The following is a 25,068-nucleotide window of genomic DNA, read 5'->3' as shown; positions in this document are numbered from 1 at the left end:
AACTGAGTAACTTAACACAAATCCCTTCAACTCAGTCACTAATGCAAACCACCTGAAGCAGAATGTGTGGGTCAGTTCTTTCTGTTGCAACATTGGGAGGTCAGCAAGCAATTGGCTCCATGTGCTGCAGGATACCACGAAATGGGAAAGAAAATACATTCTTAAAAAAATTTGTAAACCACTCTAAGCTATCCATCTGCTCTACAATTAGATACTCTTCCATGCAATTCATTGCTTCCACCATTCTCCACACTCCATGACATAGCTGTGTAGGTGAACAAAATGCAACTGGATGCCCGTCTTTTCTCCTCAAGACTTACCTACAGTTCCAGGGTGACTGGGAGGCTCCATTTCTAAAACTCTGGCATCAAGGAAAAGAAACAACCAAAACGTAACAGGCATGAAAGGCAGCAGTGGATCAAGGTCAGTACGCAGCACCCGAGGGGGCTGGGACTTTCCTCACACACAGCAGTCAAGGTTTTGGGGGGGAAAGAGACACTCCTGGAATGCAGTCGGAAGAGGTGAGGGTTGGATATGATCAATAGAACTCCTGACAGTTTAGTAGTAGCACATCAGTGGCAGAATATTTAGCGAAAGCTTCACAGTGCTGTCTCACAGTGTGCCTCAGGCACTTCAGCAGCACCTGTCTCTACTTTCATTCCCAAAAACTGGACCCAGGAGCCCAAAGTGTTTAAGAAAAGGTTATCTGTCAGTGCTCAAACTGTTACTATCTACTGAACAAAGGGCAGAGGTGACAAGATATAAAAACAAACAACACATAAAAGTCTATAGCATATCTTTAGAATTCTAAAGTTTTATGATAAACAGATTGCGACACAAAGTGGCAGAATGTTAACGTAGTCTCCACTTTAAAAACAAGGGGTGGGGAGGTCGTAACAGAGTAAAGACGACCTTTCTGGAACTACAATGTCCTCAGTCTCTAAGGAAAGAGTAAACTTTATACAGTGTCATGATCATTACACAATCCAAAAGAGGGGTTTCAAACAGAACCGTGAACTTCTCAAAATGTAAAAAGGTCAAAGGAAAAGAATTAAAAAGCGAAACCTTTGATATCAGACCATTGTCAGCAGTTCAAATACAGCTTATATTGTTTCACCAAGTGAAAAGTCTTCTGTTTCTTGTGTAGTTTCTCTAGATTCTCAAATTCAAGTTCAAATACTATCAGTAAAACTAATCTCCCAAGTAAACGTTAATCATTTGTTTCTCCATCTGCTTGCGCCATGTAAGCATCAAGCTCAGCATCAAGGTGACCCTTGGTCTTCGACATGTACGCATCCAGTTGATTGTCCAGCTGTTCTCGGGTTAATGGGGGACGAGTTAACCCTCTTCCTCGCCCACGACCCCTGCCTCGACCAGGGAACCCACCACGCCCACGACCCATTATTCCTCCACGACCTAGGGCAAAATGAAGTGAATTGTCATTTTTTTGGTGAAATATTATGCTGCAACTCTGTGGTCATTCATGCGAGCCAGAGACCAGAAAGTCCCACATTGCCGAGAGTCTACAGCACAGAAACAGGCCATTCAGCCCAACTGGTCAATGCCGGTGTTTATGCTTGGGGAAAGGGCAGGAAAGTGGAGTTGAGATAAAAATCACATCAGCCATGATCTCACTAAATGGCAAAGCAGGCTTGAGGGGCCGAATGGCCTACTCCTACCTCTTATGGTCCACACGAGCCTCCTCCCTCCCTATTTCATCTCACCCGATCAGCATATCCTTCTATTCCTTTCTCCCTCATGTGCTTATCTAGCTTCCCCAATTTTGGTTGGATTCCACGGTCTGTACTGAATTGACTTATCTCAGCTAAGGTTAGCAGGAAGGGTACTACAATTATCCTTGGCACCTCTGGGGCCAGGAGAAAAGAGAATCAGTTAGGACTATATCTCATGATCACTATCCAGAGATTCTTGCTGGAAAGGTAACTGTGCAGACACCAAGTGGAGACAGGATCAAGTTTCTCAAATCCCTCTGCTCGTCCCCAGCACCAAGCCTACTTCCATTCCCAAATCCCTCTGCTCATCCACCTCAAATCTACTGCCACGTTTTAGCCCATTCCCCCATCTTAGCAATATTCCTTTGGTCGTCCAAAGAATTAAATATACCTCTTATTTTAGATTGACAACACTCCATCTAGCCTTATAGCCTAATCACTGACATACAGTGAACAAATGTGGCCCAGAACTGAACCCTGTGGGACCATTAACCAATTCCAGCTATTCGGAAAAACTGCCATTAACTCCTACTCTCTGGATTGGTTAGAAGAGAAAAAACATTGCACTATCTACCCCTTAATCTCCAGTGTGTTACCTTGTCAAGAGCTTTCTGAAAGATCATGTATACCACATCTCCTCAAACAATTCTATGAGGCTTGTCAAGCACAATCGTCCATCTTGAAATCTTCATCTAGATACACAGTAATTTCAATTTAGATACAAAAATTGCCCTTGCCACAGATGTTAAGCTAACTGGCCTGTAATTACTTGAATTAGCTTGGTTTCCTTTCTTAAAATGGGCAGTACATAATATCAACACCTCAAGCACATCCACTCTCAACAGAGCTCCGAAATATAATTTCTTGGGGCCTTATTTCCTCCCCTAGGATGTAACCTCATGGCCCAAGTACTGTGTCTTCCTCTAGCCCAAGTAGCTTATCTAAAAGTTTCCTTTTGTCCATCATAATTTCACTCACCTTACTCTCAATCACTTCAGGATTCACCTCTTCCTCGATATCCTTCTCTGGTGAAGTACTTATTAAATACCTGACAATCCACAGTCGGAACGTCTCCTCTTCCTCTCTCCCCCCCCCTTCACCACGTGACCTGTTTTCAGGCCTCTGCTAGTCCTTTACATGTCCTTCCACCTCTAGTCTTCCCTCTGGAGAAAGGCCTTGCCTAGCCTGCCTCCACCTACAGCAAACTTACTATGCTGGAAACAAATTCTGCTGCTTCACACCAGTGTTTAGAACTAGATTTAGAACTTTAATCTTTTAGCCGTTATGACTTCCCCTCTGATTCCCAGGCCAGGATTTATCCATGAGTATATACTTCTCTATATCCATCCCTGATGTGTAATGTGCTTGGTAACTGCTGAAATTCAAGAGAAACGTTTGAGAAGTTTGATGCTCAGAAACAGTGATGTACTCCTTTGATAGCCTCCAATATTTACCTCTGCCACTGATCCCTCCTCGTCCAGGTGGCCCTCCACGGCTCAGGCCTCCTCGACCTCTCATGCCACCTCGTTTGAGTCCTAACCTTGGGACTCCACCACGCCCTCGGTTTGGACCCTGACCTAAGAAAAAAGGGGCGGGGTTAGAGAAAGGAAAGATTCTGAAAAACAGTCAAAAGGTACAAATGCTCTTTTTTTTAAAAAAACAAAATTCCACCATGCCAGGGAAGAATGAAAGTTGGAGAAGAGTTGCCACCATAGGGGGAGGGAGACGAGAAACTGAATGCACAGGACTGACCAAAACCACACTTGGCGCAGGGAGAAATAATAAGCCACACTCAGCACCCCACACTGAGAAGGGGAAGGGATATAAAATGGCACCAGCTGGCCATCTTCCTCTACCCATCTTTGCCAAGGGCCAACAAGGGAAAAGCAGGGCAGAGCAGCTGGCTACCTGCTGCTGCTTTAATGGCAGACTCTCATTTTTGTTCATCTTAGTTCCCTTCATAACAATGTCCTGGGCCAATATTTTTTTTTTAAAAAAGAGTAAGCTGCAGGCCTTTCTCTCGGTCCCCACTCCCAATACTTACACTTAACAGGCCCTGGGCAGCGGAGATCAAAACATCAGCCAAGGGAAAGCACTCTGCCCCCAAACGTAGTTAATGAGTCATCAGGAGACCCGACTCCTGCAACCTTCATGTTCCATTCGAGCTGAGCATAGTAAACATTCCTCCTTCCCTTCAGGTTCCCCTTATCCCCACGCACCACTTTCCTCACCCCCACCTGCCACACCCCATAACCCCTCGCAGCACAATCCATTCCACTGGGCATTATTGCACCTTACCATAGAACCATAGAAAAGATACAACACAGAAGGGGGTCATTTGGCCCACCGTGTCCATGCCGGCTCAAAGAACAACCAGGTGCCCATTCCAAGACTACCTTCCAGCACCCGGTCCGTAGCCCTGCAGCTTACAGCACTTTAGGTGCAGGTCCAGGTACTTTTTTTTAAAAAAAGAGTTGAGGGTCCCTGCCTCTACCACCAATTCGGGCAGCGAATTCCATACACCCACCATCCTCTGGGTAAAAAAGTTTTTCCTCATGTCCCCTCTAATCCTTCAGCCAATCAGCTTAAATCTATGTCCTCTAGTTCTTGAACTCTCCGCTAGGGGAAACAGGTACTTCCTGTCTATTCTATCTGGGCCCCTCATAATTTTGTACACCTCAATCAAGTCACCCCTCAGCCTCCTCTGCTCCAAGGAAAACAACTCCAGCCTGTCCAATCTCTCCTCGTAGCTGCAATTTTCAAGCCCCGGTAACATTCTTGTAAATTTTCTCTGCACTCTCTACAGGGCAATTATGTCCTTCCTGTAATGTGGTGACCAGAACTACGCACAATACTCCAGCTGTGGCCTTACCAGCGTTTTATACAGTTCGACCATTACATCCCTGCTTTTGTATTCTATATCTCGGCTAATAATGGAGAACATTCCGTATGCCGCCTTCACAATCTTTTATCTACCTGTACTACCACCTTCAGGGACCTGTGCACATGCTCTCCAAGGTGTCTTCACTTCCTTTATCCCTCAATATATTCCCGTTTACTGCGTATTCCCTTTTACTGTTTGCCCTCCCGAAGTGCATTACCTCACACTTCTCCGGGTTGAACTCCATTTGCCACTTTTCCGCCCACTCCACTAGCCCATTGATATCTTCTTGGAGTCTACAGCTATCCTCTTCACTATAAACTACACGGACAATTTTTGTGTCGTCTGCAGATTTGCCAATCATGCTCTCTACATTCAAGTCCAAATCATTAATATATACCACAAACAGCAAGGGACCCAACACTGAGCCCTGTGGCACACCACTGGAAACAGATTTCCATTCGCAAAGACATCCATCGACTTTTACCCTTTGTTTCCTGTTACTGAGCCAATTTTGGATCCAATTCGCCACATTTTCCTGTATCCCGTGGGCTTTTACCTTTCTGACCAGTCTGCCATGTGGGACCTTGTCAAATGCCTTACTAAAATCCATGTAGACAACATCCACTGCACTACCCTCATCAATCCTCCTCGTCACTTCCTCAAAGAATTCAATCAGAATTATAAGGCATGACCTTCCCTGAACAAATCCATGCTGACTATCCCTGATTAAACTGTGCCTTTCCAAGTGACAGTTTATCCTATCTCTCAGTATTGATTCTAATAATTTGCCCACCACCGAGGTAAGACTGACCGGCCTTTCCCTCATACCCTTTTTAAACAATGGTACTACTTTTGCAGTCTTCCAGTCCTCCGGTACCTCTCCTGTATCTAGTGAGGATTGGAAAATGATCCTCAGAGCATCTGCTATTTCGTCCCTGGCTTCCTTCAATACCAAACACCATTCAACTCCCACATACACTGTCCAACAGAGCAAGTTGACGTCTGCCCTCGCCCGCCCCTAAGCTGCTACTATTGCTTTTTTTGATTCACCCACCTTCCCATTTTCACTCACATTGTTGAAATGCCTCACAGCCAGCTCTACCGTGCCTCCTGTGAAATGCTCAGGTGCAAACTAAAGCTGGTTACTCTGCCGCGTGGATCAGTGACGGCAGTTCACATTCTGCTCCCCTCATTGCCCCACGACCTCATGCTAATATAGAAGCTCTAAATGGCTTCCAAAAATCAACGGCTTTGTGCCCCATGGCTTGCCAGGAGACACACCTGCTGTGAAGCATGGTACCCTGAAGATCAAAGCAGCGGTGATTGGCAAATATAAACAGAAATCATGACATGGCTGGTTATTCAGTATAATTTGCAGTGTCACAGGGTGAGTTATAGTCCACTTTGTGTGCAAACTTGGATGTTATTTCACAGCTGTGCATTACTTTGTATTTATACATCAGGAGAACTATGGACATAATCACTTAGAACACCAGTCTTTCTTTCACCTTTGGGATTGAGATTCTATTCTATACAAACCAACTGGGTAAAGGCTCCTCTCGAGCATCTCTAGGGTATAAAACAGAATTAACCTGAGGGTCAGAGACCAGTTCCTAATGGACACAAGGTCACAGCAAATAAGTGCCTAATTTACCCAGAGAAACAATGGAGCTCCCTCAGGAGCTCTTTGATTTTATTGAGTAGCTAAGACATGCAGACCAGGAAAGCTCCAGGTTTGATCCATAGTCTCTGCTGAGTTAGTGCCCCTGGGCTGGGGGTCAGCCAGTCTTCCACCTATCTGTTGATGGAAAGTGCATGTGTGTAGCTTTGATGAGGACAGCTTCAGGCTCAACTGCAATGGCCAAACATTAATTGTCAAGGCTTTCATGAAAAAAGGCGGCTTGGACAAGGTATCAACAATTGTGGAACTAAACCACAGCAACGAGTTAATGCCTTCAGGAGAGGAAAGTGAGAGAAGTAAAACAATAGAATCATGGAAAGTTACAGCACAGAAACAGGCCATTCAGCTCAAGACAGTGACACTTTTTGAAATGGAGTGCAAAGGCCTTGTGTTCATGGAGAAAACTTACCATTTAAAGTCTATTTACATTCCTTATTGTTACTCCCAAAACATATGACTTCGTTGTTTGCTAAATTGAACTGTATCTGCCTACTCTGCTATTCCAAGTGCTCCTCCAGTCTTACACAATTCTCATCACAGTTTGCCATACTCTTTTTCCCCTCCCCACCAGAATGACAAAACGTGAAAATGGAAACACTACCCTGGTGCAACAAGTGGCGCTCTTGCTACGCTGGAGTTCAAACACTGTTCGGACAAAATACAGGGCTTTACGCAGCATCTAACCCATGCTGTACCTGAACTAGGACTGTTTGGGGACAGTACACAGGAAATTTTACTCTGAATCTAACCTGTGCTGTACCTGACCCGAGAGCATTTGATGCCACCTCTAGGAAATGGAAAATGTTCTAATTTTTATAATCTAATGTCATAAGAACATAAGAAATTGGAGCAGGAGTAGGCCAATCGGCCCCTCGAGCCTGCTCCGCCATTTAATAAGATCATGGCTGATCTGATCCCAACCACAAATCTAAAGAACACAAGAAGTCGGAGCAGGACCCGGCCACATAGCCCCTGGGCCCTCTCCGCCACCCACAGGGCATTGACCGATCCGAACTCAGCTTCATGTCCAATTTCCTGCCCGCTCCCCATAACCCCTAATTCCCTTTACTTCGAGGAAACTGTCTATTTCTGTTTTAAATTTATCTAATGATGTAGCTTCCACAGCTTCCTGGGGCAGCATATTCCACAGACCTACCACCCTCTGAGTGAAGAAGTTTCTCCTCATCTCAGTTTTGAAAGAGCAGCCCCTTATTCTAAGATTATGCCCCCTAGTTCTAGTTTCACCCATCTTTGGGAACATCCTTACTGCATCCACCCGATAAAGACCCCTCACAATCTTATATGTTTCAATAAGATCGCCTCTCATTCTTCTGAACTCCAATGAATAGAGTCCCAATCTACTCAACCTCTCCTCATATGTGCGCCCCCTCATCCCCGGGATTAACCGAGTGAACCTTCTTTGTACTGCCTCGAGAGCAAGTATGTCTTTTCTTAAGTATGGAGACCAAAACTGTATGCAGTATTCCAGGTGCGGTCTCACCAATACCTTATATAACTGCAGCAATACCTCCCTGTTTTTATATTCTATCCCCCTAGCAATAAAAGCCAACATTCCGTTGGCTTTCTTGATCACCTGCTGCACCTGCATACCAACTTTTTGATTTTCTTGCACTAGGACCCCCAGATCCCTTTGTACTGCAGTACTTTCCAGTCTCTCGCCATTAAGAAAATAACTTGCTCTCTGATTTTTCCTGCCAAATGTCCTAAAACATTCTAATATTTAATGGGTCCAATACTGTTAGAAGGTATATTCCTATCTCCAACAGGTCATGTTCAGCTATCTGGCCTATCTCGCAACCTTAAAATTTTCAAGTTGGTGACTGAGTAATAAAACAATTCCACAACCCGAACCAGCGCACAGTCCTCCCGCTGCTCAAACACACCCGAACCAGCGCACAGTCCTCCCGCTGCTCAAACACACCCGAACCAGCGCAGTCCTCCCGCTGCTCAAACACACCCGAACCAGCGCACAGTCCTCCCGCTGCTCAAACACACCCGAACCAGCGCACAGTCCTCCCGCTGCTCAAACACACCCGAACCAGCGCACAGTCCTCCCGCTGCTCAAACACACCCGAACCAGCGCACAGTCCTCCCGCTGCTCAAACACACCCGAACCAGCGCACAGTCCTCCCGCTGCTCAAACACACCCGAACCAGCGCACAGTCCTCCCGCTGCTCAAACACACCCCATACAAGAGTTGCACACAAAGTAGGTATTTTTTTTTTTTTAAAAAGAGAACTACACACAAAATAATTTTCTGTCCATTATAAAATGTTCCTCCGCCTTCCCCACCGGAAATACATACAAATTACAATACCGAAACAGGCCAAAGCAGAAAAGTCACCCAGTCTGGATGGGATGCATCCTAGGTTGCAGAGGGAAGCAAGGGTGGAAATTGCAGAGACTCTGGCCACAATCTTCTAATCCTCTTTAGGTGTGGGAGTGATACTAGAGAATTACAAACGTTACATCCACATTCAAAAAAGGGGGAAGAGGAATAAACCCAGCAATTACAGGCCAGTCAACCTAATGTCGGTGGTGAGGAAACTTTGAGAGATAATAATCCGGGACAAAATTAATTGGTACTTGGAAAAATATAGGTTAATAAGTGAAAGCCAGCAGGGATGTGTTAAGGGCAAATTGTGTTTGACTAATCTGATGAACGGAGAGGGTTGATGAGAGTAGTGCAGTTGATATGGCATATATGGACTTTCATAGAATCATAGAAGTTACAACATGGAAACAGGCCCTTCAGCTCAACATGTCCATGTTGCCCAGTTTATACCACGAAGCTAGTCCCAATTGCCTGCACTTGGCCCAAATCCCTCTATACCCATCTTACCCATGTAACTGTCCAAATGCTTTTTAAAAGACAAAATTGTACCCGCCTCTACTACTGCCTCTGGCAGCTTGTTCCAGACACTCACCACCCTTTGAGTGAAAAAATTGCCCCTCTGGACCCTTTTGTATCTCTCCCCTCTCACCTTAAATCTATGTCCCCTCGTTACAGACTCCCCGACCTTTGGGGAAAGATTTTGACTACCTTATCTATGCCCCTCATTATTTTATAGACTTCTATAAGATCACCCCTAAACCTCCTACTCTCCAGGGAAAAAAGTCCCAGTCTGTCTAACCTCTCCCTATAAGTCAAACCATCAAGTCCCGGTAGCATCCTAGTAAATCTTTTTTGCACTCTTTCTAGTTTAATAATATCCTTTCTATAATAGGGTGACCAGAACTGTACACAGTACTCCAAGTGTGGCCTCACCAATGCCCTGTACAACTTCAACAAGACATCCCAACTCCTGCATTCAATGTTCTGACCAATGAAACCAAGCATGCTGAATGCCTTCTTCACCACCCTATCCACCTGTGACTCCACTTTCAAGGAGCTATGAACCTGTACTCCTAGATCTCTTTGTTCTATAACTCTCCCCAACGCCCTACCATTAACAGAGTAGGTCCTGGCCCGATTCGATCTACCAAAATGCATCACCTCACATTTATCTAAATTAAACTCCATCTGCCATTCATCGGCCCACTGGCCCAATTTATCAAGATCCCGTTGCAATCCTAGATAACCTTCTTCACTGTCCACAATGCCACCAATCTTGGTGTCATCTGCAAACTTACTAACCATGCCTCCTAAATTCTCATCCAAATCATTAATATAAATAACAAATAACAGCGGACCCAGCACCGATCCCTGAGGCACACCGCTGGACACAGGCATCCAATTTGAAAAACAACCCTCAACAACCACCCTCTGTCTTCTGTCGTCAAGCCAATTTTGTATCCAATTGGCTACCTCACTTTGGATCCCATGAGATTTAACCTTATGTAACAACCTACCATGCGGTACCTTGTCAAAGGCTTTGCTGAAGTCCATGTAGACCACGTCTACTGCACAGCCCTCCTCTATCTTCTTGGTTACCCCTTCAAAAAACTCAATCAAATTCGTGAGACATGATTTTCCTCTCACAAAACCATGCTGACTGTTCCTAATTAGTCCCTGCCTCTCCAAATGCCCGTAGATCCTGTCCCTCAGAATACCCTCTAACAACTTACCCACTACAGATGTCAGGCTCACCGGTCTGTAGTTCCCAGGCTTTTCCCTACCTCCCTTCTTAAACAAAGGCACAACATTTGCTACCCTCCAATGTCCAGGCACCTCACCTGTAGCTGTCGATGATTCAAATTTCTCTGCTAGGGGACCCGCAATTTCCTCCCTAACCTCCCATAACGTCCTGGGATACATTTCATCAGGTCCCGGAGATTTATCTACCTTGATGCGCGTTAAGACTTCCAGCACCTCCCTCTCTGTAATATGTACACTCAAGACATCACTATTTATTTCCCCAAGTTCCCTAACATCCATGCCTTTCTCAACCGTAAATACCGATGTGAAATATTCATTCAGGATCTCACCCATCTCTTGTGGTTCTGCACATAGGTGACCTTGTTGATCCTTAAGAGGCCCTACTCTCTCCCTAGTTACTCTTTTGCCCTTTATGTATTTGTAGAAGCTCTTTGGATTCTCCTTTGCCTTATCTGCCAAAGCAATCTCATGTCCCCTTTTTGCCCTCCTGATTTCTCTCTTAACTCTACTCCGGCAATCTCTATACTCTTCAAGGGATCCACTTGATCCCAGCTGCCTATGCATGTCATATGCCTCCTTCTTTTTGACTAGGGCCTCAATCTTCAGAGTCATCCAAGGTTCCCTACTTCTACCAGCCTTGCCCTTTACTTTATAAGGAATGTGCTTACCCTGAACCCTGGTTAACACACTTTTGAAAGCCTCCCACTTACCAGACGTCCCTTTGCCTGCCAACAGACTCTCCCAATCAACTTCTGAAAGTTCCTGTCTAATACCATCAAAACTGGCCTTTCCCCAATTTAGAATTTTAACTTTTGGGCCAGACCTATCCTTCTCCATAGCTATCTTAAAACTAATGGAATTATGATCACTGGTCCCAAAGTGATCCCTCACTAACACTTCTGTCACCTGCCCTTCCTTATTTCCCAAGAGGAGGTCAAGCTTTGCCCCCTCTCTAGTCGGGCCATCCACATATTGAATGAGAAATTCCTCCTGAATACACTCAACAAATTTCTCTCCATCCAAGCCCCTAATGCTATGGCTGTCCCAGTCAATGTTGGGAAAGTTAAAGTCCCCTACTATTACCACCCTATTTTTCTTGCAGCTGTCTGTAATCTCCTTACATATTTGCTCCTCAATTTCCCGTTGACTATTTGGGGGTCTGTAGTACAATCCTATCAAAGTGATCTCTCCCTTCTTATTTTTCAGTTCTACCCATATAGACTCAGTGGGCGAACCCTCGGATATATCCCCTCTCACTACTGCCGTGATGTTCGCCCTAATCAAGAACGCAACTCCCCCTCCTCTCTTACCTCCTGCTCTATCTTTCCTATAGCATCTGTACTCTGGAACATTGAGCTGCCAGTCCTGCCCCTCCCTTAGCCATGTTTCAGTAATAGCTATAACATCCCAGTCCCATGTACCCATCCATGCCCTGAGTTCATCTGCCTTGCCCATCAGACTTCTTGCATTGAAATAAATGCAGTTTAATCTAGACTTCCCTTGGTCTTTGCCCTGCTTTCTCAGACCATCTGTCCGGTCATGTTCTGTACACTCTCCCTTACTGCCTTTTGTTTCTGTCACCACTTTATTCCCCACTGACTTCCTGCATCGGTTCCCATCCCCCTGCCACATTAGTTTAAACCCTCCCCAACAGCACTAGCAAACACTCCCCCTAGGACATTGGTTCCAGTCCTGCCCAGATGCAGACCGTCCAATTTGTACTGGTCCAACCTCCCCCAGAACCGGTTCCAATGTCCCAGGAATTTGAATCCCTCCCTCTTGCACCATCTCTCAAGCCACGTATTCATCTTAGCTATCCTGTCATTCCTACTCTGACTAGCCCGTGGCACTGGTAGCAATCCTGAGATTACTACCTTTGAGGTCCTACTCTTTAGTTTAACTCCTAACTCCCTAAATTCAGCTTGTAGGACCTCATCCTGTTTTTTACCTATATCGTTGGTGCCTATATGCACCACGACAACTGGCTGTTCACCCTCCCCCTCCAGAATGTCCTGCAGCCGCTCCGAGACATCCTTGACCCTTGCACCAGGGAGGCAACATACCATCCTGGAGTCTCGGTTGCGTCCGCAGAAACGCCTGTCTATTCCCCTTACAATCGAGTCCCCTATCACTATAGCTCTGCCACTCTTTTTCCTGCCCTCCCGTGCAGCAGAGCCAGCCCCGGTGCCATGAACCTGGCCACTGCCACCTTCCCCTGGTGAGCCATCTCCCCCAACAGTATCCAAAACGGTATACCTGGATATAAGAAGAAGGGAAAAATAAGAAGGGAGATGACCGCAGGGGACCCCCGCACTGCCTTCCTACCCTTCCTCTGTCTGTTGGTCACCCATTCACTATCTCCCTCAGTAATTTTTATCTGCGGTGTGACCAACTCACTGAACGTGCTATCCACGACTTTCTCAGCATCGCGGATGCTCCAAAGTGAGTCCATCCGCAGCTCCAGAGCGGTCAAACAGTAGCTGCAGCTGGACACACTTCCCGCAGGTGAAGGAATCAGGGATACAGGAAGGATCCCTGAATTCCCACATCCCACAAGAGGAACATGACACAGCTGTGGGATCTCCTGCCATGACGTAACCCTTAAGTTAGCTTAACAACAACTACAATGTCAAGAGAAAAAAAATGGAAAGAAAAAGAAAAACTACTTACCACTCCCTTTAAGGAGTTTACTCCTTTAAATTGTTCTTAATTTAGAGAATGTTAACTACACTAGGGACCTTGATTCACTAAAAAAAAACGCTACTTTACTTCCTATAAGACCTGCAGACCTTCCCTTTCTTTTTACTTTAGTTACTGTAGATAAGTGCCACATAATGGACTGGCTAGAAAAATTGAAGCCCATGGGATTAAAGGGGCAGTTGCTGCGTGGATACAAAATTGGCTACGGGACAGAAAGCAGAGAGTAGTGGTGAACGGTTGTTTTTCAGATTGGAGTGAAGTATAAAGTGGTGTTCCCCAGGGGTCGGTAATAGGACCACTGCTCTTTTTGATATAAACTGGACTTGGGTATACAGGGCATAATTTCAAAGTTTGCAGATGACACAAAACTCGAAAATGTAGTAAACAATGAAGAGGATAGTAACAGACTTCAGGAGGACATAGACAGACTGGTGATGCGGGCAGACATGTGGCAGATGAAATTTAACACAGAAGTGTGAAGTGATTCACTTTGGTAGGAAGAATGTGGAGATGCAATATATATTAAATAGTACAATTTTAAAGGGGGTGCAGGAACAGAGAGACTTGAGGGTGTACATACACAAGTCTTTGAAGGTGGAAGGACAAGTTGCGAAGGCTGTTAAAAAGGCATATGGGAGCGATAGATATAAAAACTAGAAAAGGGGATAATGCCAGAGGACTGGCGGACAGCTAACATTCCTATTTTTAAAAGGGGAGATAAAACAAGTCCAGGGAACTATAGACCAGTTAGCTTAACATCAGTGCTAGGAAAGCTAATGGAATCTTTACTCCAAGATGTAATCCAAAAACATCCTGAAACTGAAAATATAATAAAAGAGTCAGCATGGATTTCAAAAGGGAAAGCCATGCTTGATCAACCTATTGAATTCTTTGAAGTGACAAAGAGTAGACAAGGGTAATGTAGACGATGTAATATATTTTTATTTTCAAAAGACCTTCGATGAGGTACCGCATTGTAGACTCATGACTAAGGTCAGAGTACGTGAAGTCAGGGGACAGGTAGCAGAATGGATAGCAAGCTGGCTACGAAACAGGAGAGAGAGAGATGGGGTTAAGAGTAGCTACTCAGACAGACAAAAGGTGGGAAGTGGTGTTCCACAGGGATTGGTGCTGGGACCACTGTTCACAATTTACATTAACAATTTGGACTCAGGAATCGGAAGTACAATTTCAAAGTTTGCGGATGACACCAAATTTTGGGTGGGGGGGGGGGGGGGCGGTGTAATTAATACAAAAGGAAGAATGCATCAAAATGCAAGACGACATTGATTTTCTTGCAAAATGGGCACATAATTGGCAAATGAATTTCAATATAAATAAGTGTGAGGTGGTGCATTTTGTAGATTTAGGAGGCCACAAAATGCTTGGATAATAAGAGTCTAAATGGGGTAGAGGAGCAAAGGGATCTTGGGGTACAGATCCAAGTTTAATAAGGCGATAAAAAAAGCAAACCAACCAGTGGGGTTCATTTCTAAAGGGATAAAATTGAAAAGCAAAGAAGTTATGTTAAACAAGGAAGTGGTGTTCCCCAGGGGTCGGTATTAGGACCACTGTTCTTTTTGATATAAACTGGACTTGGGTATACAGGGCATAATTTCAAAGTTTGCAGATGACACGAAACTCGAAAATGTAGTAAACAATGAAGAGGATAGACCACACTTGGAGTACTGGACACAGTTCTGCTCTCCATATTATAAAAAGGATATAGAGGCACTGGAGAAGGTGCAAAAAAGATTTACTAGGATACCAGAACTGAGAGGTTATACTTATCAGGAAAGGCTGAACATGCTAGGGCTCTTCTCTCTAGAAAAAAAAGAGAAGGCTGAGGGGTGACCTGATAGAGGACTTTAAGATTATGAAAGGGTTTGATAGGGTAGACATAGAGAAGATGTTTCCACTTGTGGGGGGGGGAATCCAAAACTAGAGGTTATAAATATAAGATAGTCACTAATAAATCCAATAGGGAATTCAGGAGAAACTTCTTTACCTAGAGAGTGGTGAGAATGTGGAACTCACTACCACAAGTAGTTGAGGCAAATAGCACAGATGCGTTTAAGGGGAAGCTAGATAAACACGAGGGAGAAAGGAATAGAAGGATATGCCGATAGGGTAAGATGAAGTAGGGAGGGAGTAGGCTCGTGTGGAGCATAAATACCAGCATGGACCAGTTGGGCCGAATGGCCTGTTTCTGTGCTGTGGACTATGCAGAGCAGAGAAGGTTAAGGGGAGATTTGATAGAGGTATTCAAAATCATGAAGGGTTTTGATGGAGTAAATAAGGAAAAACTGTCCAGTGGCAGGAGGGTCAGTAACTAGAGGACACAGATTTAAGATAATTGGCGGGGAGTTGAAGAAAAAAAATGTTGAAGCAGCGAGTTATTATGATCTGGAATGTACTGCCTGAAACTTTCAAAAGGGAATTGGATAAATACTTGAAAAGGGAAAATTTTGCAGGGCTATGGGGAAAGGGCAGGAGTGGGACTAATTGGATAGCTCTTTCAAAGAGCCGGCACAGGCACGATGGGCCCAACAGCCACCTTCTGTGCTGGATCATCCAATGATTTTTCTATGATTCATTCGGCCCAAACAGTCTGCATCGGTGTTTACCTTTCACACGCAAATAGTTCCCTGTTCCCATATCACTTCAACCCCTTATCCAATCTAACCTTGAATGTTAAGTTTCTGCTTCACCTACTAGCCCTGGACGTGAATTCCACAGCTCACCTGGGAACCAGTCCCAGGCCCCTGTCAATGATATTCTCTCAGTACTCACAGGGTGAGGCAACTCCCTCAAGTAGCAACCTCCGGCTTCCCATCAATGTTTTCTCTCTTTCCTCAACAGCACAGGCAAAAGTATGTGGTCCCCGTGGCAATGACCCGTGTAATCCACTGCTATGCGACACGCAGGCCCTCGCCACAGGTATAAGCCACTGTCCCATACCATGGCAGTATGCGCAGGCACTCACCACACAAGTAACCACAGATATAAACCACGATCGCATAACACGGCAGTATGCGCAGGCACTCACCACACAGCCAAGCCGTGGGCATTAGTCACCATAGCATACTATGGAAGTGCAGCATGTGTGAACCAACACTGAGGAGCAGTTGCCTTTCCGTATGTCAGATTTAACACTAGTGCTGTGACTTACTCTCTAAAATACACAAGTATCTGATGGCCCCACCTGTGTCAGTAGTCTTGATGGGTTTTGGAAGAAGAAAGGACAGAGGAATGAAAAGAGAAAGAGTCTTTGGTTGGAGGGACCAAAGGGGCAACAGGCCCCAACACCTGCAAAACCATGAAATAGGAGGAGTAGGCCATTCGGCTGTTCACTGTTCACAGATGTTATGTATGGCTCTCTCTCACATTGGAGCTGAGACTGGGACAGGGACAGTGAAAGGAAAGGACTTGTATTTATGTAGTGCTTTCCATGGCCTTGGAATGTTCCAAACCCTTCACAGCCAATCAAGTACCTTTGAAGTGTTGTCACAGGTGTAATGTAGTGGAAAGCACATCAGGGTCATCCACTTAGACTACTCCAGACTCGATCACTCAGCCCTGGCTCAATTCACAAACTGATCCTAGAGGCAAGGTACTGGCATCCATCCTGGAACCAATCACACCATCAGCCACTTATACCCAATTCATTGCACTGCAGACAGCTCTCCATTGGCAGCCCAATACCACCTACCTCGGAGAGTGAGCCCTCCTCTCGCACCTCCTCTTCCGCCACGACCAAGACGCACGCCTCCTCTTGGCGATCCCCGAGCAACAATTGGTCCGCGTGCGAGAGTCCCCACCGGTCGTCCCAATCGTGCTTGGATGTTGCTCTTACCTAGTCGCTGTTTCAGACTCTTCTGGGCCATAAAGTTACACAATTAACTTTTCTAATATGGAACTAGTCCAAGATTACCATCACACAGCGAGTGCCTTACCGGACAGGACAATGCCCATCAATAGGAGTTTGCACATGCATTAGTAATACGTTACCGCCCACCAACTACCACCGCAAACCAGAGCAAGCAGACAAAATGCGGCCTCTGATGGCAACCAAATGCTAGAAGAGGTGAAATTTGCCACCTCATCCCTGCTTGTCATTAGGACCAAGCCATGTGGTAGAATATGTTGCCCTCTTATCCTCTTTTTTCCAGATATCTACGATCAGCCTCCAATGCTGCTTGAGTTCAGGAAAAACTTATTTTCTCTCCACATGAGAAGCAGGCAGTGGAGGGTGGGGAGGTATTGCTGACCCCCTCAGTATTACCACTCTCCTACCACAGTGGCAGAGCAGTCAGAGAACCCAAAAAATGAGAACACTGAAACGGATGGAGGTCCACCAACCACGCGGGATGGAGATCCACAACACAGGTTCCTTTAACTGAAAAAGTACGAAGAATTTTGAGATTCATCAAAAGACCAGAATGATGAGTTTCTGTCAATTAAATAAATATAGAACTTTTGACAAAACATCGAGTCTACAGCCTAGAAACAGGCCATTCAGCCCAACTGGTCTATGTTGGCCTTTATGCTCCACGCAAACCCCCTCCCTCCCTACTTCATCTCACCCTATCAGCATATCCTTCTAGTCCTTTCTCCCTTATGTGCTTATCTAGCTTCCCCTTAAATGTATCAATGCTATTCGTCTCAACTACTCCATGTGGTAGCAAGTTCCACATTCTAACCACTCTTTGGGTAAAGAAGTTTCTCCTGAATTCCCTATTGGATTTATTAGTGACTATCTTATATTTATGACCTATAGTTTTGGACTCCCCCACACAAGTGGAAACATTTTCTCTACGTCTACCTTATCAAACCCTTTCATTATCTCAAAGGCCTCTATCAGGTCACCCCTCAGCCTTCTCTTTTCTAGAGAGGAGCCCCAGCCTGTTCAGCCTTTCCTGGTAAGTATATCCTCTCAGTTCTTGTATCATCCTTGCAAATATATTTTGCACCTTCTACGATGCATCTATATCCTTTTTATAATATAGAGAAACCAGAAATACGCACTGTGCTCCAAGTGCGCACGCCTTTGTCCTATGAAACGTTCATTAAATCGGTGGGAAAATGGCTCATTCTGGCCAGTCACACGGAGAAAGACGCAAGCTCACCCATCAACCCCATACAGCAACTCAAGTTACTCTTCACTCAAACAAGCCCGTCACCACTGGAGGTCAGTGCTCACAACAAGAAACTAAATCTTAATGTCGGGGGAATCCCAGGGAACACACAACAGCTTCTAAAATTCAGAATTAAACCACAAGATGGGGGCCCACCACAAAACATGTGACAATACCATCAGTGCACCATTACCCTGAAGATCAACCATTCCTCGTGCTCAAATTGACCCATCACAGGAAGCAATGACAAATTAGCTGTATTCTTTTAACATGTAGAAAAATGTTGACCATATGTCAATCTTGATACTTGGATGATATTGAAAAGTTTTTCAGATGCTATTTAAATGCCAAATGTCTCTACTCCTTGACTTTCCTCCCACTACGTACCGTGGAAACAATGCAACATTTCCATTCATTTTAAAAACTTGTCAGAAACACATCTTCACTCTAAATTCCTTACAAACTTGAGATGATGTACAGTCCCTACTGAGAGTAGAGAATCTTTCACTCACTGAATCCGTCATTCTGAAGGTTCGTAGTTTTCTCCTAAGTTTTCAATACAGCAATCTTTTCCTTCAACAGAATTTGAACCCAGTAAGTAGGAGGGAAAAACTTTGTATTCTCTGAAAAACACCTATGTAAAATTCAACCAACTCTACAGTTCCACATTTGTTGTGTTGTTTTCCCCATGGAGTCAGTAATCTGAAAATGCATTCCCATTACTGGACAACCTGAGCATAAATATTCTCTCAGATTATTCTCTTTAACCTGGGTTGGTAAACTATCAAATTTCTTTCTTAACACTTGGTGAGTTTCAGAGCATTTCCACATGGTAAGTAGCTATAGGGAAGTTTGACCATTTTGCATCTGCAATCATGGGGAACATACAGCAGCATTAAAACCCAGCCACACCCAGGAAACAACATACGTTGGTCAGTCTGGCAGAGCATATCACTCCGTGTGAATGCAGGCCCCTGTCTACAATTCCCCACAAAAACTCTTGCCACCTCAGCTCAGCCGGAAGCAAGGTCATCATACACTTCCCTCCAGGGTGGAAACCAGGAAAGGGAGGGGCAATCGCTCAACAACTCTCACACACTGACTAGTGCCTGATTGGAGAGCACGACTGTCAGAAGTAGAGGAGCAAATCACTTGAGCAGCTTGACAAATTGAGAGTTTTTTGAGGATGTAACTAGCAGGGTAGATAAAGGGGAAACCAGTAGATGTAATATATTTGGATTTTCAAAAGGAACGCAATAAGGGGCTACATAAAAGTATCTTACTCAAGATAAGGGTTCATGGGGTCAGAGTTAACATATTAGCATGGATAGAGGATTGGTTTAACAGACAGAAACAAAGAGTAGGGATAAATGGGTCATTTTCAGGTTGACAGGCTGTAACTAGTGGGGTACCGCAAGGATCGGTGCTTGGGCTTCAGCTATTTACAATCTATATTAATGACTTGGATGAAGGGAACGAGTGTAATGTATCCAAGTTTGCTGACAACACAAAGCTAGGTGGGACAGTAAGCCGTGAGGGCACGGAGTCCGCAAAGGGATATAGACAGGTTAAGAGAGTGGGCAAGAAAGTGGCAGATGGAGGATAACATGGGGAAATGGTGCAGGTGCAGAAAATAATCAAGGCGGCTAATGGAATGCTGGCCTTTATATCTAGAGGACTAGAGCACAAGGGGGCAGAAGTTATGCTGCAGCTATACAAAACCCTGGTTAGACCGCACCTGGAGTACTGTGAGCAGTTCTGGGCACCGCACCTTCGGAAGGACATATTGACCTTGGAGGGAGTGCAGCGTAGGTTTACTAGAATGATACCCGGACTTCAAGGGTTAAGTTAAGTGGAGAGATTACACAAATTGGGGCTGTATTCTCTAAAGTTTCGAAGGTTAAGGGGTGATCTGATCGAAATTTATAAGATATTAAGGGGAAAAGATAGGGTGGATAGAGAGAAACTATTTCCACTGGTTGGGGATTTTAGGAGTAGGGGACACAGTCTAAAAATTAGAGCCAGACCTTTCAGGAGCGAGATTAGAAAACATTTCTACACACAAAGGGTGGTAGAAGTTTGGAACTCTCTTCCGCAAACGGCAATTGATACTAGCTCAATTGCTAAATTTAAATCTGAGATAGGTAGCTTTTTGGCAACCAAAGGTATTAAGGGATATGGGCCAAAGGCAGGTATATGGAGTTAGATCACAGATCAGCCATGATCTTATCAAATGGCGGAGCAGGCACGAGGGGCTGAATGGCATACTCCTGTTCCTATAAATGTGAGGTTGTTCACTTTGGTAGGAAGCATAGAAACACAGAATATTTTTAAATGGTGAGGAACAATTAAATGTTGGTAGGCAGAGAGACTTGGGTGCCCTGGTACAAGAAACACAAAAAAGCTAGCATGCAGGTACAGCAAGCAATTAGGAAGGCAAACGGCGTGTCAGCCTTTATTGCAAGGGGGTTGGAGTACAAGAGTAGGGAAATCTTACTGCAATTGTACAGGGCTTTGGTGAGACCACACCTGGAGTACTGCTTACAGTTTTGGTCTCCTTATCTAAGGAAGGATATACTTGCCTTAGAGGCGGTGCAACAAAGGTCCACTAGATTAATTCCTGGGATGAGAGGATTGCCCTATAAGGATAGGTTGAGCAAAATGGGTCTGTACTCTCTGGAGTTTAGCTGAGAGGTGATCTCATTGAAACATATAAGATTCTGAAATAGCTTGATAGGGTAGCAGCTGAGGGGTTGTTTTCCCTGGCTAGAGTGTCTAGAACTAGCGGGCATAGTCGTAACATAATGGGTCAGCCATTTAAGAGTGAGATGAGGAGGCATTTCTTCACGCAGAGGATTATAAATCTTTGGAATTCTCTACCCCAGAGGGCTGTGGATGCTGAGTCTTTGAGTATGTTCAAGGCTGAGATAGATAAATTTTTAGACTCTGGGGAATCAAGGGATATGAGGATCGGGCAGGAAAGTGGAGTTGAGATCGAAGATCAGTCATGATCTAATTGAATGGTGGAGCAGGCTCGAGGGGCCGAATGCCTTACTCCTGCTCCTATTTCTTATGTTCTTATTGCTGGGGAATGGTGCATGCCATGGAAATCAGGGGAGGGAGAAGAAATTATGTCCTCAGGAAGTTCTTCCTCACCTGCTTCAGCTTGAGAGCAGCTTGGACAGAGGGTCTGTTCTCCATCTGCTGCGCCAATCGGCGGTTTCTGGCACTTGCCAGTTGCTGTTGCTGCATCGTTGCCCGAATGCTCACCGTTGGAGGCTGTTTGTTCTTCAGCATGTTGGTAAAGCTTCAAGGTTGAACAGAAGTGGTTTAAACAGGTTTTAATACACACAACTCTTAAAGGCAATTCGAGCCCCTCAGCTACGATGCCCCAGTTCCCAGTGAAAACCTCTTTTCAGTATAGAGACATGTGGCACATTTTTTTTGTTGTTAAATGTATTCATTCCCTTGTGAGTCTGGGAATGCAACCGTTGCAGGCTGTTTTATAAGAGAAGGAGAGGTGCAAACATTTAGTAGCAGAGGGAAAAACAAAACAGCAAGATATGAGAGCGTGTACAGACGTCAGGACAACAACTGGCTGGAGGGAAAATAAAAGAATGAGCAGCAAGGTAATTTGAAGGACTGAAACACAGTCACAGCAATAGGTGCAGGGAGAATATTAAACAAACAATCTACTGATCTTACACCCACTCATTTTGGACACAGGCTTCCCAAAGACTGAACTGCTGCAAATTCTCTGGAGGGAACAAGATATTTCAAACTTTGACACACTTTACTTCTGCATCTTAGGTACAATTCTGTGCGTTCCACTAATACAAGCCCCACATGAACTGTCTTCAAACTGCTAAAGTTCACTACTTCCAACAGGTATGTCAGGCATGGGGGGAGGGGGGAATCTTCACAAAAACTTAATCAGCTTCACCAACAAATACAAAGCAGCAACATCTCGTCTCAACCTGAAGGGAAATCTACAACCACTTTTAAATGTGAAAACATTTTCTTAACCAGATCACTAAACCAATGCTAAAAAATCAACCAAGCAGACAGGGAAATGTCCTGCTCCCACAGCCAAAACAGAGACGGTGCTTTTCACAGTACTGGAAGTTGCATGTTATTTTAAATTGAACAGTAACCGGGCAGCCCCAAGTGCTCAGATGGCTGAGGTTAGTGAATATCTAAGCCAGGGAGACCACTATGGTCCTAGTTTGGGTGAAACTGACCACATTCCCTCCCTGATGTTTAACTTTACTGGAAATAAGGCTGAACGAATATAGAGGGAGCACAGACCTGGGTTTAGCTGTTCCACACTCTCCCCATCGTCGAAATATCTGTCCGGCTCATGCTAAAGAATGGTCACTTGGGTGCCCAATGACGGGGGACTATCATCTAACAAGGAGTCAATGCCTTTTGGAAAACTGACAGAAAAAAAGGGTTAAAATAGTTGACTATAGCATTTAGGAACTGTACCACGAAGCCAGTGAACAAAAAGACTGGAGTAAAGTGAAGAGCTGTTACCCAACGTGTCTGTGCCTCTAGAGAAAGAACAGCTCATTTTTAAAACTCAAGAAACAGGAGAAGCAGCTGACAGGAAAGAGAGAAAGCAAATCATGAAGCAGACTTTGTGCCACTTACAAGACCCCCAGGTATATAGAGGAGGCCTTTGGACTTCATTCACGGTGCCCACCATCTGCCTCTTACAGGCCAGACCACACAGCACAGCTATGTGTCCGCCATGGACAGGACAGAGGGGCTGTTGCAGCCCAAATCAATTAGCCACCACTGCTGCAGTTTCTGTTCAAATATAGCAAAAACCTCAAATAAGTGCAGGATGGGGATGTGAAAGACTGTGCCAGCAATCTTACCACTAGGGTTATTTCCATAAAACCACATTCTTACAATCAGCTTGTTCTTACGGTCAGTGCAACAGCCCCGCATCATTCTACTTTTGTACCACCTAGGTCACCATCCTTCACAAAACGTGTTTTTTTTGCATCTGATAACTGCTTTATTTAAGTGCCAACTACTGGAGCAGTAATATATAAGGCAAGAGCAACATTCTCCTATGATGAATCCCTGGAAATCACTGTGCACTTATATATCCTGTAATTGCTAATCAGCTACACGATTGGCACTTGAAATGTTGTCGGCTGTCTCACCGCTCGTTCAGTGACATCTTGGTTGTGCTTTTCAGCACAATCTTTGGTGTTGATGGGGCAGACATTATGAGACTTTGATGCTCTGAAAGAGAAAGAAAAATCATGCATTAACCAACAGTTTCACAATAGGTACAGCACAGGAGGCGACCATTCAGCCCATCATGCCTGTACCAGCTCTTTGAAAGAGCTAGCCAATTAGTCCCACTCCCCTGCTCTCCCCCCCCCCCCCATAGCCCAATAATTTCTTTATCCCCCCTTCAAGTATTTATCCAATTCCCTTTTGAAGCCCCCTGAATCCCTCGATTAGATTCCAGTCTGTAACTCAGCCCCGGGTATCTGTTATTCTATATATAAACCCCCCGAACCCCTCGATTAGATTCCAGTCTGTAACTCACTCCGGGGTATCTGTTATTCTATATATAAACCCCCCCGAACCCCTCGATTAGATCCCAGTCTGTAACTCACTCCCGGGTATCTGTTATTCTATATATAAACCCCCCCGAACCCCTCGATTAGATCCCAGTCTGTAACTCACTCCCGGGTATCTGTTATTCTATATATAAACCCCCCGAACCCCTCGATTAGATTCCAGCCTGTAACTCACTCCCGGGTATCTGTTATTCTATATATAAACCCCCCGAACCCCTCGATTAGATTCCAGCCTGTAACTCACTCCCGGGTATCTGTTACTCTATAAGCCCCCGAGTCGGTCACTCCCGGTTCGGGAACGGCCCTCAGGCCGGGGGCTGAGAATGAATGGGGAGTCCGGACAAGCTCGGTGTCACGCTTGGTGACTCACTGACTCGGTCGGAGGGTCCTGGGCGGGCGGCAGTAACGGGAACGGGCGGGGCCGGGTTTAAACGGGTGATCCTCCCGCCTTCTGGCCGTTTTTTTTCCCGGTTTTAATTCCCTTTCCCAGCCGCGCGCTCCCAACAAAATGGCGGCGGAGCGGAGAAAATGGCGGCCGGTGACGTCGCGGCGCCGAGCGGGAGGTCCGGGGTTAACGGCCGTTAAACCGCCTTCGGTACAAAGCACCGGGTCTGCTGCCGGGACCAACTGCAAACGGATTATCGACAAAGCCACTTCTGAAGATCCTCCATCTCTAATTCTCTTTCACTGGATTCCGGGGATTGAAGCCAAGAGGCGCCGCCATGGTGACTGGGCCGTCATCACCTGAGTGAGGAAGCGCCGGACATTCCTTCATAACTATTAATAATTTTCTCCGAGCGCTGAGCACGGGCGTCGGAGCGGAATCAGAACAGGAATTCATCATTATTATTAATAATAATAAAAACCACATTTAAATACAGGGTTCAAGCGTTTCCCGCCATGTGCTGTCAGTGGAGGCCGGAACGCCTGATTTCGGTTGCAGCGATGGCGCCTTTCAGCTGCTTTTCTTTTGTTTTGATTTAAAGACCGGTAAACTTCTCACCTGCCGCGGGCAGAGCCGCGCCATACTGCCTCTGCCGGAGCTGCACAGCAGAGTCCATTCGGCTGAGTGGCGACTCGAACACGGATCCGGCGGCGTGTGTATGTGTGTTAAAAAAAAGGCAGCAGCGACACCGGCTCGACCACGTGGTGCGCGGCGCCCGTCAATCACCCCGCGGGGTCACGTGGTGTGCGCGGCGCCTGTCA

At 45.4% G+C, this 25,068-nt stretch overlaps 1 protein-coding gene across 5 annotated transcripts; it reads right to left on the bottom strand.

Moving 5' to 3' along the window:
• Positions 1 to 785: 785 nt before the first annotated feature.
• chtopa (chromatin target of PRMT1a) lies at positions 786 to 25,026 on the bottom strand. 5 transcript variants are annotated; one of them, XM_067975801.1, is made up of 6 exons: positions 24,866 to 25,021; positions 23,434 to 23,515; positions 21,413 to 21,563; positions 16,831 to 16,996; positions 3,188 to 3,310; positions 786 to 1,416 (listed from the first exon to the last, which is right to left on the bottom strand). In XM_067975801.1, the coding sequence occupies exons 1-6, from the start codon at positions 24,921 to 24,923 to the stop codon at positions 1,211 to 1,213; spliced, it is 786 nt and encodes a 261-aa protein (XP_067831902.1). In that variant the 5' UTR covers positions 24,924 to 25,021; the 3' UTR covers positions 786 to 1,210. The 5 variants fall into 5 exon arrangements, with proteins under 5 accessions (XP_067831902.1, XP_067831903.1, XP_067831905.1 ...); XM_067975802.1 differs by having other exon boundaries at positions 16,831 to 16,993; positions 24,866 to 25,020; XM_067975804.1 differs by lacking the exon at positions 24,866 to 25,021 and adding an exon at positions 24,233 to 24,294.
• Between the last annotated feature and the right edge of the window lie 42 nt (positions 25,027 to 25,068).

The sequence above is a fragment of the Heptranchias perlo genome, chromosome 44, assembly GCF_035084215.1.
Source record: "Heptranchias perlo isolate sHepPer1 chromosome 44, sHepPer1.hap1, whole genome shotgun sequence".
NCBI lineage: Eukaryota > Metazoa > Chordata > Chondrichthyes > Hexanchiformes > Hexanchidae > Heptranchias > Heptranchias perlo.
This window is presented reverse-complemented; position numbering and strand designations above follow the sequence as displayed.

Excerpts from the sequence above, each read along its gene's own strand:
- chtopa (XM_067975801.1), bottom strand. The coding sequence starts at position 24,923 with ATGGACTCTGCTGTGCAGCTCCGGCAGAGGCAGTATGGCGCGGCTCTG. Across the intron at positions 16,997-21,412 it reads CTGCTCTCAAGCTGAAGCAG|AAGAGTCTGAAACAGCGACT; the intron begins GTGAGGAAGAAC and ends TTTATGGCCCAG. Across the intron at positions 3,311-16,830 it reads AGGAGGGCTCACTCTCCGAG|GTCAGGGTCCAAACCGAGGG; the intron begins GTAGGTGGTATT and ends CTTTTTTCTTAG.